The sequence below is a fragment of the Sinocyclocheilus rhinocerous genome, unplaced genomic scaffold (assembly GCF_001515625.1).
Source record: "Sinocyclocheilus rhinocerous isolate Xijiao unplaced genomic scaffold, SAMN03320098_v1.1 scaffold1426, whole genome shotgun sequence".
NCBI classification, from domain to species: domain Eukaryota; kingdom Metazoa; phylum Chordata; class Actinopteri; order Cypriniformes; family Cyprinidae; genus Sinocyclocheilus; species Sinocyclocheilus rhinocerous.
Window position 1 is genome coordinate 819405 of NW_015630392.1, and position 13800 is coordinate 833204.

At 37.6% G+C, this 13800-nt stretch overlaps 3 protein-coding genes across 3 annotated transcripts; 1 reads left to right on the forward strand and 2 right to left on the reverse strand.

Moving 5' to 3' along the window:
* Positions 1-290: 290 nt before the first annotated feature.
* Positions 291-3875, reverse strand: LOC107740344 (uncharacterized). Its single transcript, XM_016552761.1, has 7 exons — positions 3359-3875; positions 3070-3186; positions 2101-2282; positions 1999-2023; positions 1714-1870; positions 1166-1354; positions 291-756 (listed from the first exon to the last, which is right to left on the reverse strand). The coding sequence occupies exons 1-7, from the start codon at positions 3540-3542 to the stop codon at positions 501-503; spliced, it is 1110 nt and encodes a 369-aa protein (XP_016408247.1). The 5' UTR covers positions 3543-3875; the 3' UTR covers positions 291-500.
* Positions 3876-6512: 2637 nt separating this feature from the next.
* LOC107740345 (A-kinase-interacting protein 1-like) lies at positions 6513-8311 on the forward strand. The gene is made up of 5 exons (XM_016552762.1): positions 6513-6620; positions 6720-6901; positions 6990-7070; positions 7148-7276; positions 8009-8311. Exons 2-5 carry the CDS (start codon positions 6743-6745, stop codon positions 8150-8152), a joined length of 513 nt encoding a protein of 170 aa, XP_016408248.1. The 5' UTR covers positions 6513-6620; positions 6720-6742; the 3' UTR covers positions 8153-8311.
* A 63-nt stretch (positions 8312-8374) lies between these two features.
* On the reverse strand, positions 8375-12339 carry LOC107740346 (uncharacterized). The gene is made up of 7 exons (XM_016552763.1): positions 12136-12339; positions 11346-11702; positions 11112-11242; positions 10856-10997; positions 9960-10197; positions 9270-9848; positions 8375-8703 (listed from the first exon to the last, which is right to left on the reverse strand). The coding sequence occupies exons 1-7, from the start codon at positions 12337-12339 to the stop codon at positions 8519-8521; spliced, it is 1836 nt and encodes a 611-aa protein (XP_016408249.1). The 3' UTR covers positions 8375-8518.
* Positions 12340-13800: the final 1461 nt, after the last annotated feature.

The window sequence follows — 13800 nt, forward strand, 5'->3', positions numbered from 1 at the left end:
TCAAATCAGCAAGGGCATCCAGACTCATTTAAGGGCACAAGAAAAATAGATTGACACAACAATTTATTATAAATGAATCAGTGCATTACAGTGCAAATTTTACAGTTAGGTTACAAATGGCTCATTCTAACCAAGAGTATATATATATATCGCTGTTTTTACAACACATTATGAATATAATATAATGAAAATGAGTGGAAGATGACCACCTCAAAGAAAATTTCTAAAATGTGCAAAACAAAAAGATTTTGGTTTATCGTTCAATTTTATGTTCTTACATCTTCTATTTACATTTTGTTTGGTTAAATTAGGAATCTTTAGTGCTATCAAAGATCTGACAAAAATAAACAGGTCCACCTCAAAATGGAATATATTTACAATATAGCAAATATTAAAAGACATCATCAACATTAAAAATATAAAAGTGCTTCTGGTTACACCGACCAGTTAAATCTGACCACCACAGCTGTGCAATGTTGTCTGTATTGTCTTGGCCACATTCAGTGCTGCTGATGAGAAAAATGACTACTGGTTGCATCTATGTTGCGACAAGTCTGTGGGTGGGTGACAGTAGGGGCATGTGGGGTCTTGTTTTTGGGAGGTGTAGAAATCTGTATGTAAACTGGGGAGGTAGAAGAGGTGGAGGGGTTTGGCTCAGTTTGAACCCTCTGGAAAACCAGGGCTGGGTAGATTTGGCTGTTGGGATGGTATGAAGGGTATGTGCTATGGGGGCTTCTCAGCAGACTCTCCTGACTCCTGTGTGGAAAGGAGAAGAGTCTTCTGTGATGCACAAAATCACAGAAACTGAATCACATCTTACAGTATATGTCTTATGGCTTTATACATCCTCCCACATATTACATAATATTCAAAATCGCGGTGTGGTTGTAGCGAGTGGGCTCAGGATGTGAGTTTCAATACACGTAAGGGGCGTATTGTGCCACAAATATAGGCAGAAGAGAGGCTATTACTGTTGGAAGTTCCAATTGTATTCTATTTTAATATATTTAAAAATGTAATTTATTCCTGTGATGGCAAAGCGAAATTTTCAGCAGTCATTACACTAGTCTTTAATGTCACATGATCCTTCAGAAATCAGTCTAATATGCTGATTTGGTGCTCAAGAAACACCATTTTAAAGATGTTTTACAATGATTTTCCATACCTCTCATACCCTCTGTTCTCATAGGCTCTGATGACCTCTGAATGAACAGGATTACCAGGGGGCAGCGGTCGGTCAAGACGCTGGGACAGGCTGAAAAGTTTAGGTGGAGGGAATGCCTCCCAGTCTATATGCTCTCGCTCCAACCAGGACGGGCTCCTCTGAGACCTAGAGCGCCGTGTTTCTCTTCTCCTGAAGGTGAAGACAGTACCAACACATTTAGTATGATGATAGTTTAATATTAAACATTTATAGTGCATGTTGTCTCTAAAAAATGGTTTTTAACTTTAAATTTAATCATTATAACTTTAGAATACAGTGTATCTGCTTAAGCCTATGAATCAATCGAGGAAATGAAAAATGCCACTTGGTTTAATAACTTGATTTGAGACAATTATACATTCATCTTTAAGTGTAACTACTTTATGGGGCCGCTATATATTTGTTACGTTTATATTATTGAAAGACACAACACTTTTCATTATTTTGATGATTTTTTAATTTCAAAATATGTAATCTTTAAGGTTATTTTAATTATTAAAATGACTAACCTGCTTCTACCCATCCGATGCTTTTCCTTCTTTTTCCTCATGCACTCTTGACAACAACAGACGATGAAGCACACAGTCATGACAAGAATGACCACCCCGCTCACAACAGACACCAGTAAAGCAATGTGAAGTCCCTGGTCATTTGGCCGAGGGATACCTGAAAAGAATAGTGTTTATTTTACCAGATATGATGGCCAGTTATATTACAACTGAAAAAATAAACCCTGTAAATATTCTTAAGGTATTTTATACCAAACCATAAACCTAAATCATACATTCACTTACATTTAATGGAAATGGACAAAGTTGCCTATGGAAACAATAATCAGGGTAATTAGGATGATTTCTTGGAATATAAGACAAAATGGCTGCCCTACTCTCACAGACTGGCAGGTAGCTGCTCCATCGAGGGACGCCCGCATGTAGGATGCATGTGATTTTCTCATGGCCAACCAGCTGGTAGCCCTCCTTACACCAGAACACAAGCATGGAGCCCACAGATACCCCCGTGCCGTGCTCCACATAGTATGATCCCCGTCGTGGGGGAAGCACAGAGATACACGCAAGTCCTGGAGGAACACATGGACAGACAGAAGTGTAGATGGATACAATCGGGCTTTCAATATTTTATGATGTGTTAAACTGTGATTAAATAATAATCTGTCTCACGACACATGGCTGAATTTATTCAGTCATTCTGTAAAAGCTTTCAAATCCAATAAATGCGTCATCATGAAACCCTCTGAGGAAATGACTGCCACTGTATCATTCCAGTTCCAACATTTTTTGCATATGTTATATATTTTTTACTGCCACATACATCTTGCTGTCATCACTGCAGACATCTGTCCTTTGTAGTGAGACATCTCACGCATCTTTGTATCCGGTGGTGAACCACAGTGAATTTTCATTAATGTGTACATGTCTTCTATTTGCATAATGCTCTGAGAGTATATTTTGCTTTGTATCGGTGCCAGCATATCAGTGACTGTCTTCCCTATATAGCTTCTTGATCCTCTTGCTCAAATCCCCCCCAGTTCCTCCCCGCTTTTGGAATAGCAACTGATTAAATAAAGATAAGGCCCTTTATCAAATATTGATTAATTCCACACAGTTCACCCATTGTGCAGGTAAGGAGAAATTGTATACACAAAGTGCTAAAAAGTGTCTGTCTGTCTCAGTATATGTGTCTGTCTGTCTGTCTATCTGTCTCTCTCTCTATCTATCTATATATCAGTTTGTCTGTCTCTGTATATGTGTCTGCTTTTCTGTCTGTTCGTCCGTCCATCCATCCATCCATCCATCCATCCATCCATCCTCTTGAGTGTCTGCTGCAGTGTCTTCAATTGTTCGCACCTGTGTTGTTGCTGCTGGGTGGATCTGTAGAGACATTCTGATGTTTTGGAGTGGTTGATTGTGCTTCAGTACTTGCATCAGAAATGGTCATGAGCAGAATGGAACTCACTGAGGTTGCTTGAGTGTTGAGAAACCATGCTTTTTTATTTCATTTTCATACATATGAATATACTATATGTTAAGTATATCAAGATATACATAAAGATATATTTTCCCTGATATTTATTTCCTGAAGGTTAGTTTTCAAAGTTTAAAAACTTAATGTTTTCATCAGCACCTCACATCTCACCTGTGTCATTGTTGCTGAATAAATCTGAAGGTTCAGTCAGATGTTCTGGATTGATTGGTTGCTCGACAGTGGTTGGATCAGAGGTGGTCATGAGCAGATTGGGGTTCACTGAGGCTGCGTGAGTGTGGGGAATCCACACCGTCAGTCCACACACAACCCACATCAAGGACCACGCTGATGTCATGATCAAAGGCCCCCAGGGGCCGCAAGATAAGGATCAAAGCAGTAGATATGTCCTGAGGTGATCACAATACTCTGCGTAGCAAGCTAAACATTGCTGATTATAATCCATTCATAGTGCCACATGAAAGAAATCTCAGAAATAGCTCCTTTTCCTAGAAGTGTCATTGAATATCCAAACTCATCCAAGCTTAGTGCATCCAGGCTTATGCCCATAGCTTCTAAAAATGGCAGATTCTTCTCTGTTTCTCCTGCTGTATTAAGTGTAGGCTTCCCTGTGTATGTACACAGCATCTGCTCTGCCTGTCCGCTCACTGCTGCTGTTATCCTACAGCATACAGTGAGGCAGTCAAGGCTCTTACATAACATGAAGTGCACGTGTGGATGTAATTTTGTGCACTCTTAAATCCCTGATCTCATCTCTCCAGTAACTTGTGCACACTCTCTCTTTCCCTCTCTCTCTCGGGACAGTCAAGGGTGAATCAGGGCATGTGGCTCTGTGCATGTGAGCCTCTGTCCCATATCTGCAGAGAGAGTGAAAACAGAGCCACAATTTGCAGGCACACGGCAAATTATATATTTATATAGTCAAATCAACATGTTGACTTATAATGCGTCACGATTTCTTGTGCACCCCCAAAACATATAATAAACGTGTGTATAAACAGAGTGTGTTGAAGCAGATGGTGTTTAAAGATGGCACATGGACCCAACACCAGTACCGTTGAATGAATTCTATTCACTTGGACGAGCACAGTGGGTTTCAATCTCAGTGCAGAGAGCCTGTTAGACTGCGTGGGAAGTGTAAGAAGGATGCTATTGGGAGGTTTCCTCACTGGATAGCACTGAAACCTTGGTAACAGTGTCAATATTTATATATATCAGTATTTACTCTTAAAGTCTATGATGCATTCAATGCTGGCACTTCCTGTTTTGTTTTGTTTTGTTTGCCCATCTATGGTCTTTCTTCCTGTAGAATGCCTTATGAATGTTTGATAAACCACAGAGCAGTCACAGGATGGATGTGTTCCCAGAGACACAATCAAATAACAACAGCTTTTTTCAGCTGCATTCAGTGAGTTTACATTTAAATTTTTTTGAGAATTGGAACATTGATTTGTTGTTGATGCAGTATGCTGTGTTACTCACGTCACATGTCCTTATGGCACACTAGTCAATCAGTGACTGGCTGTGGCCCTTGGATGTCAAATAATTACTAAGCATCTGCTGTAGTAATCCTCTTAAAGGGGTCATATGATGCGATTTAAATTTTTCCTTTCTCTTTGGAGTGTTACAAGCTCTTGGTGCATAAAGAAGATCTGTAAAGTTGCAAAGACTAAAGTCTCAAATCCAAAGAGATATTCTTTATAAAAGTTAAGACTTTCCACGCCCTCCTAAAACGCCTTGTTTAAACACACCCCCACATGTCTACGTCACGATGTGCGAAGATTTGCATAACGCCGCCCAAACGTTCACGCAAAGAAAGAAGGCGTAACTTAAAAATATTTGGCTGCACAACTGTTGATAATTCTAATAATAAATCAGCATATTAGAATGATTTAGTCATTATAATCCGTAATTATGTCCCCACTGGATGCAACAAATGCCTCGTTTGTAATGGGTTTTATTTGTGTTGACTCATCGCGCATCAGAAGGCATCACAGTATGTTAAGGGGCATAACATTTCTGTCACACGCTTGAGGTATTCGGCCAATCACAACGCACTGGATAGCTGGCCAATCAGAGCACACATCGCTTTTCAGACCGATGAGCTTTGTAAAAATCGACACGTTTCAGAAAGGCGGGGCATAGAGGAGAAACAATAATGTACATTATGTGGAAAATAATGTGTTTTTTTAACCTTAAACCGCATAAACACATTGCATTACACCAAATACACAACATAATGTTCTTTTTAGCAACGTCATATGACCCCTTTAAGCTTTATGATGCCTCCATGCATCAAAATGTTTGGTGAAAAAGGATTCATATCTTGTAAAGATATATTTATCCACAACTCTTCTCCATATCTGTGAATTGCCAACTTTACCGAACTATATATTGCACTCTCCATATACAGCGCTATATAAGGAGATGGACTGTAAAAAATTGAATTTGCTTGGTTTGTGCTAACTTCAGAACTGTTCATATGTTTTCTGGGACCTGGTGTGGATCAAATCCAATGATTAACGTTTTCTTGGTATCTCTGTTCATGCTTTTTTAAAGTCCCGCTCATGGTCATAAACAAAAGGCATCTTTACACAGTCGAGTTAAGGCTGCTCTGTGCCTGCTTAAAATTATGTGTAAAGATGTAATGCATAAAAGCCAGACTAAATTAAGCCTGCTCTAACCCACCTCAGACCTTATATCAAAGCATACAGTTGTATTTGTATCCATGTAAATGCATTTATGTCAGCTCTGAGGAGCATCAAACAGCCTGCATAAAAATATCTAGGTATGTGCTTCTGTGCCATCTTTGTGGTGTAAATTTGGTAATAGACATATGGTCAGAAATATGGTGAATGGGCATAAGAAGTCACATGATGGAAATAGATTAATATGTATTTTAGATGGAGATTATTTAAAGGGGTCATATGATGTTGCTAAAAAGAACATTATTTTGTGTAGTTGGTGTAATGAAATGTGTTTATGCGGTTTAAGGTTCAAAAAACACATTATTTTCCACATACTGTACATTATTGTTTCTCCTATATGCCCCGCCTTTCTGAAACGCACAAAGAGAAAGGAAAAATTGAAATCGCATCATATGACCGCTTTAATAGCCTATATAAATACTTTTAAATGTTTTGAACAGTAGGCTATGTCGTATTGAACAACTTGACAGCTTAAATTGTAGAAAAACGTATGATATTGGTGTTCTTGTTTGTGTCGGCCACGGACAAAAGACTTCATTTCCCAGCAACCCGTGGGAAAGGAGGAAATGCATTTCAACTTTCACTTTAGCTTCACTCGCCCATCACTAACATACAGCGGCAACAGTTTGGAATCATTGGTCTGAATGTGACGATCAGTTTATAGAGTTCAAAGAGCAAACAACGAACATTTTGGGCGTCATTGGATCGTAAGTTTTGCGTTGTGAGTTTTAAATTGCAGACAAAAAGCGTATGTTCATATGTTTGCAATGCATGCGTTTAAAATTGTGGCGAAAATTCAATTCTAGTGCAGTCCAGTACGCTTGTGTACATGGCCAATGAATCCTGGTTGGACCTGGACTCTTCCCTGCGCCGTTCATCTAAACTTGGGCAGGAGGTGTTGGAAAAAGCGAAGAGACGGTCTTTTAGCTGCTCAAGTACAAGACCAAGATCATCACCCGTGTTCGATCACAATGAAATAAACTCAGAGGTGTGTAGACTCAATTGGTATTGGTTTGATCAATAAAAATGTTGTCCATGACACTAATGCTTTGATTTTTCTTCCCCCTGTGTTACAGTGTGACATTTTCCATTCAGACTTGGACCATGCTTTTTCAAAAATAGTGGAATACATGTCAGAAACTACCGGACAATGCAAGGTGAAAATGCCTTATTCATTTACTTTAACTGTGTTGAGATTTGAATTAGAAAAAAACAGCCTGTACCTCTTTAACAGAAGTTTTATGAGACTATGAACCTGGCTCGGCCCAGTGAGCAAGAACACATCTGTCGCTACCATTCCCAACAGATGTTGAGGACCGCAGACCAGAAACAGAATGCTAGTGCAGCAATCAAACGAGACATTGTAAGTACTGAGCTTGACAAAAATATGCCATACTTTTTTTTGCCATTGTAGGGATTTTCACACTTGAAATAGTTAACCCTGGGTCATTCTAAACCCCAGTTTGATGGCATCCTGGGTTATCTTGCTTCACGTTTCGCACTGCTCATAATTTATCTGGGGTTAACAATTAATCCTGGGTATTCATATGCTGACATTTCACACTGTACATTCCTAAACCTGGTGTTAATGTTTGCATATTTGCAGAGTCAGAGTCATTGACTGGATTAACGCAGCATGCAACATGTTTACAAAAAGCCCTACATAGGCTGTTGCAACTGCTATCAAGTTTTTCAGTGAGCTTTCTGTCCAAAGCACGTGAATATGAAGCGGGCGATCGAGTGTCTGTTGCTAATCATCTAGTTGTAACATTCTAACACTGCATCACTTCACACTGGACATGCTTGTCCATGTATTGTTAATGGTGCAACGGTGCTCTGGGGAAGGGTTTCATAACCCGGGTAAAAAGCAGTGCTAACCCTGCTTCTATATTGCAAGTGTGAAATGTTCCTTTACCCGGTTTTAAAAGTGGACAATAACCTGGGGTGAAAAGTCTTATTGTGTATGAACTTAACTTTTTTTTACTATGCTTTTACGTTGGTTTTGAGCAGATAGGAACCATATTTAACCAGGCCATAGTTACTACGTTTATTCTGCTAATCAACTCTTTTGGTTCATCTACATATTTGTTTGAAGGGTTCATCAGAACCAGAGGATTTCCTTATTGAAGTGTCTCCAGGCACCTATTCCATCACAGCAGCAATGCAGGACACAAAGCCACAGTCGAAAACTGTCCGCATCAATGCAGGAGAAAGCATGAGCCTTACATTCAAACTCTGAACTTCACCTGTATATTATATGTATGAAATTCAGTGCCTTAATTGAGGACTTGCACAATTGTAAATGCACTGACTTAGATTTTTTTGAGTATTCATAAGTGTTGTTGTTTAATACTCAGGAATATTTATAAATTTTTTATAGTAATCATGAATTTATATTGAGCCATAAAAGCCATACATTTTGCTTTGTTTATTCTTTAAAGTTTTAATAAAGTTTTGCATGATTTTACACAATAGTCTTTTGTATTTAATTAGTACACCAACCATAGGATGTTTGATTTACAAACAAATATCATCTCTGGGGAAAAACATCAGCAAAAGCTCACTGGCGATACTCATAACATTCTGAACTTTGGCTGTGGAACTATCAGTTTAGTTGGCCTTGTGCTGATCCAAATATTTCCCTCATATTAACTCCTCGTTTTGGTGAATCAGGAACCAGCTTAAATAAAGAGCTGTGATTGGTCATCATAGCGTTATCTGTAGAGCTCCCAGAATTCCCAGTGTCTTTAGGCCAAGAATGGCTGACATTTGGAGACCTGACTGCTCTTCCTGAAATACCAAGAACACTTAGTGAGTCAGTACAAATTAAATATTTTTTGTAAGACAAAGAAAGTATTTTTTCCAGCACTTGAATTTAGACCAAATGATTCTAAATTATGTTTAGTTCGCCTGCACACTTTTGTACCCTGTACACTACTGTTCAAAAGTTTGTGGTCAGTATGATTATGATCGGATGATAATGATTTTTAATCATTATTTAAACATACAGTAAAAACAGTGCTGATTCGGTGCTCAAAAATTTCATATCAATGTTGAAAACCGCTGACGTGCTTAATAATTTGATAAAATATTTTGATACTTTTTTTCAGGACTAAGAACAGCATTATTTGAAATAGAAATCTTTTGCAACATTATGTCTTTACTGTAACTTTTAATCAATTTAATGCATCCTTTCCGAATAAAAATATGAATTACTTTCAACAAACAAACAAACAAAAACATGCTGACCCCAAACATTTTATATATGGTCAAAAAAACTGTGTCAGTTCATAAGTGTTTTTATTGTATTGTATTTGCCCATTTTGACAGCTATATTGTAAATATTTTGTCATTACCTGGTTTCTTGTGCTGTGGTTCTGCAGAACCCCTTTTCCAGTATCTCCAGGCCGGTCTGGTCTCAGGTTGAGTGTATGGCTTTCTCAGGCAGGAAATCTCTGTGTTTATTGATCGGCTCACCAGTTCTGAAGTTCTTGAAGGCCTGTGTTTTTCAGCTGCAGTATCCTCCTCATTCTCATCTGAGTCACAGGTTGATGATGAGGAACATGAAGGCACTTGTGTCTGTTGAGAGCTCTGTAGTTCTTTAAGTTGGAGATCAAATTTCCTCTCCAGCTCATCTCTCCTTTGGTTATTCAGTAGTGGAGATGACATGAACATTGGCCAGCATCTCTTGACTGGATGGCATGGTGGAATGGAGGGCAGACTGAGGTGGTTGCACTGGTGACATGGCAATTCAAAACAATTCATGGTGGCGCAGTGGGAGACCCTGTAGCAACATGGCCGAGATGAATAATGCTGGAGGTCTTTGATAATTTGCTCATGATGAGAGGCTGGAATCCATACTGCGAGCTGTTTGGGAACATGAATTGTCATCCCGTTCCAGAAGAGAACCTGGAGTCCTAAAAGACCTTCGTCACCTTTAATGAGACAACAGATCTGAGCCATTTCCCCTAGGTTTATTCAGTTACTCATATCAATCATATGATGCTCAAAAAAGTATTGGTTCAAAATTTGTATATACATCTCACTTTTAAGCGGATCTCTTAGCTCCATACCGGAGATGACTCTTCCAGGCCCATATCGTCTCATGTCTGGCTCCCATGGTGCCAGAACAGTGTCTCCTGGTACTATACTGTGCCTATGTGCACTGGCTAGACTAACCATATCAGGCTGGCAAATTGGCTGAACTGTATTTAATGTGTCCATAAATGTATTTCCTTTAGGTCCAAACTTATCAAACTCCACCGTATAAAGATTTCCTCTGCCCTAGAGACAGACAAGAAATGTTTAAAATGTTTAATAAATTGTGATCTGGATTAGAATTTTAAAAAAAAAATCCGTTTTATTTTGAAGTGCTGACTATATTTAAAGATAAACTTTCTAAAAATTGGGGTCAGGAAATTTTTTTTTTTTTTTAAGAAATTAATTATTTAGGAAGAATGCATTAAATTGATCAAAAGTGACAGTAAAGATATTTTTATGCTACAATAGTTTTTATATCAAGTAAACGCTGTTTTTTTTACCTTGCCATTCATTAAAGAAAAAAAATCCTGAATAAAAGTATCACAGTTTCCACAAAAATAAGTGTTTTCAACATTAATAATAAATGTTTCTTGAATCTCGAATCAGAATATTTGAATGATTTCTGAAGGATCATTTGAAACCGAAGAATGGGGTAATAGCTGCTGAAAATTCAGCTTTGCCACCACAGGAATACATTTTCATACATATTAAATTAGAAAACAGTTACTTCATATGAAATTACATTTTGCAGCATTACTGTTTTTACTGTATTTTTTAATCAAATAAATGCAGCCTTGCTGAACATAAAAGGCTTTTTACAGAAACAAACAAACAAACAAATCTTACAGAACCCCCTATTGACCAGGAGTGTTCATGATGATGTCCTTTATATTTACAATACCTGATGTATGATTGTCCCCAGGTAGTAAAACCCGTCTATCTCTCTTCTGGCTAACACACGGCAGCCAGGAAAAAGCTCAGCACCTCGCATTACCCTAGCAGATACACATGATACTGTACTAAAAGGATTCATAGGGGAACACCTGCAAAGAAATATATATATATATATAAATAATATCCCACAATGTAATTATGTCTTGCCTTTTGTCTGTCTTACTTTCTCTCTTTCCAATTAGAAATTAAATTAAAAAACATACCAGTACGGTAAGGAACAGACACAGCTTGTGCAGTTGTAGAATGGGACCTGATTGAAGTCTACTGAACGACATGGGTCTTCTGAGTCTGATGACTTTTCAATCAAGTCATCCGTTGAATGCAACAAACTGAGCTGTTTCATTTTAAAACATTAAATGGCAAAAAAAAAAAAAATCTGATTAACAAAGGATAAACAGTATAAGTGGTGGACACCATACAAACATTCAACATCTTACCTGGTCCACATTGCCAGCTGAGTTGAGCGTCATGACGTAACAGCTTCCTCTAGTGGTGGACGTGATGCACTGCAAGAAGTCTGATATGTCAGTGTTCATGGGAGTCTTGTCAGATATGTAAAATGTATCCACAGGGCGCATCACCAGGGTTGAAAATGAAGCTAGACATTGTGGTGGGTTGTCTGGGAGACCGCTGGTCACTAAATGGACAGACTGACAGACGGGGTCAGAGAATGCTAAGGCCAGGGCTGAGTGGAGGTCTCTGCCAGGACTTGTCTGTAATGTGTGGATCCAGCTCAATGCTTCATAGACTACATCAGGGGTGCAGGGCATCATGTGAGAAGACCATGCTGTTGACTAGTAAAATATAAATTGATTTTAAACAAGAAATACATATTTTTTTTATTGAATAACATAGCCTAGCCCTGCTATGGACTGACAACCCATCCAGGGTTTTCACTCAGAATAAGCCGTTTGTAAAATGGATGGATGGTTGGACAACACTGGCCTTTTACAGGCACACCTAGAGTATTCCTATTGAATTTGATATAACTTTTGAATTTAATAAACAACACATTAAGATAAAAAAAAAATAGTTTCTATCATATTGTATTTAAAACTAGTTTTTTTATATAAACCAAACATGCAGCATCATCAATATTGGAGACAATAATACTGCATGGACAAATACCATAAACATATTTATTATTAATAAAATATATAATTTTATTATATATTAATACAATATTAATTTTTTTTTTTTTAATAAAGGGATTAATTGTAAATTTACCTTGTATGAAAAGCTGATAATGTTGAAGAGCGAGTCTCTGAGTGAAGCTTTAGTAATCAAGGTTTGAATGATAAGATTCTTCACTGGTCCCAAAAAGCCATTCATTCCCACAGAGGAGTCCAGAACGAAGGTGACATTTCTGCCTTTACCCATGAACAAGGGAAGGACACTTTGACTGTGAGATAGCTGAAGACTTGATGACATTGTCAAGTCTGACAGAATAATCTGCAACGCATTAGAATTTGCTCAGTTGTAGTTGACTTAAAGACCAATCTGACTAGCTTCTGTTAACACAAATAGCTTTTTTTCATCTTTTCGGATAGAAAGCAAATGTAAAAATGAAAATACAAATAAAAACAAACAAAAAGTATTCATACCGTTCTTGATTCCTAAAACACTTGAAAACTGTAGCAATTTTTGTAAGGTCCCTAGTAATGATCCACTCTCTACTGTGTACTGAGGTTGCCATAGTGAGCCACTGTCCAGCCTTAAACTTGTCAATTGCATCCATCTAGTGGTGGCAGAGAGCATCTGATGTGCACTTGGGAACAGGTTTTAAAGGGATAGTTCACACAAAAATTAAAATCTGTCATAATTTACTCCCTCTCAAGTTATTTCAAACCTGTATGAATTTCTTTTTTCGGCTGAACACAGACAAGATATTTTGAAGAATGTGGGTAATCAAACAGTTTCTGGTCCCGATTGACTTTCACATTTTTTTTTTCATACTATGGAAGTCAATGGGGACCAACAACTGCTTGTTTACTCACATTCTTCAAAATAGCTTCGTTTGTTATCAGAAAAAAGAAATTCATACATGAGTACAGAATTTTCATTTTTGGGTGAACTATCTTTTAAGTGTGTCTGAATGTGCCATTCTGGTGATAGTGTTCCTTTAAGTCACATAAACAATAATAATAAAAAAAGTAATCACACATGTAGGTTATTTTTTAATGTATATTTTACAGTCTATGTAAAATATGTATGAGTATATTAACAAAAATTAACATGACATGAGGGTGAGTAAAATATGACAGAATTTTTATGTATCCCTTAATATACATGCAAATTTGCTACTAAAAAACTATATAATAGTTTTACTAAAAACTATATAACAACTATATAAATGCATAATTTAAATCTCTAAATGAAATATTGGATAGTAATAGTAAGTACAGTGATTGGTTTGAATGTTTGTTTATAATTTTATTTATATGTTTGTATGAACCACTCTACAGGCACTAATTTTATTAAGGCTCTTGAAATGACTTTTGCCCTTTATTTATAATTCAGCATTCTGACAGTAGGATTGTTTTGGGTTCAAGAAGCTGCAGCAATAGTAAAAAGAAGGGGCGAAACTTTTAGAAATGTGGTTTGACAAATGCCATTAAATGTCATTCTGCACCAGAAAGGGTCACCTGAACCTGATTTCAGAACCTGAGTGCTATGACGTCCATCCCGTGACAGACTCTCAGTCCTAAAATAGATTCATACGCTGTCATCTCCTTTTCCACTGAAACTGAAATGTGAAGAAGACACTGAGGTGAGAAAAGCTGATGAAAAATACATGATGTTTTGGAGAAAGAACCCAACTTGCAAATATTGCAATATGCAGAAAAGCACAAGATAACTCAAATTATCATTCCTTCATTTGCAAGTCTCCTG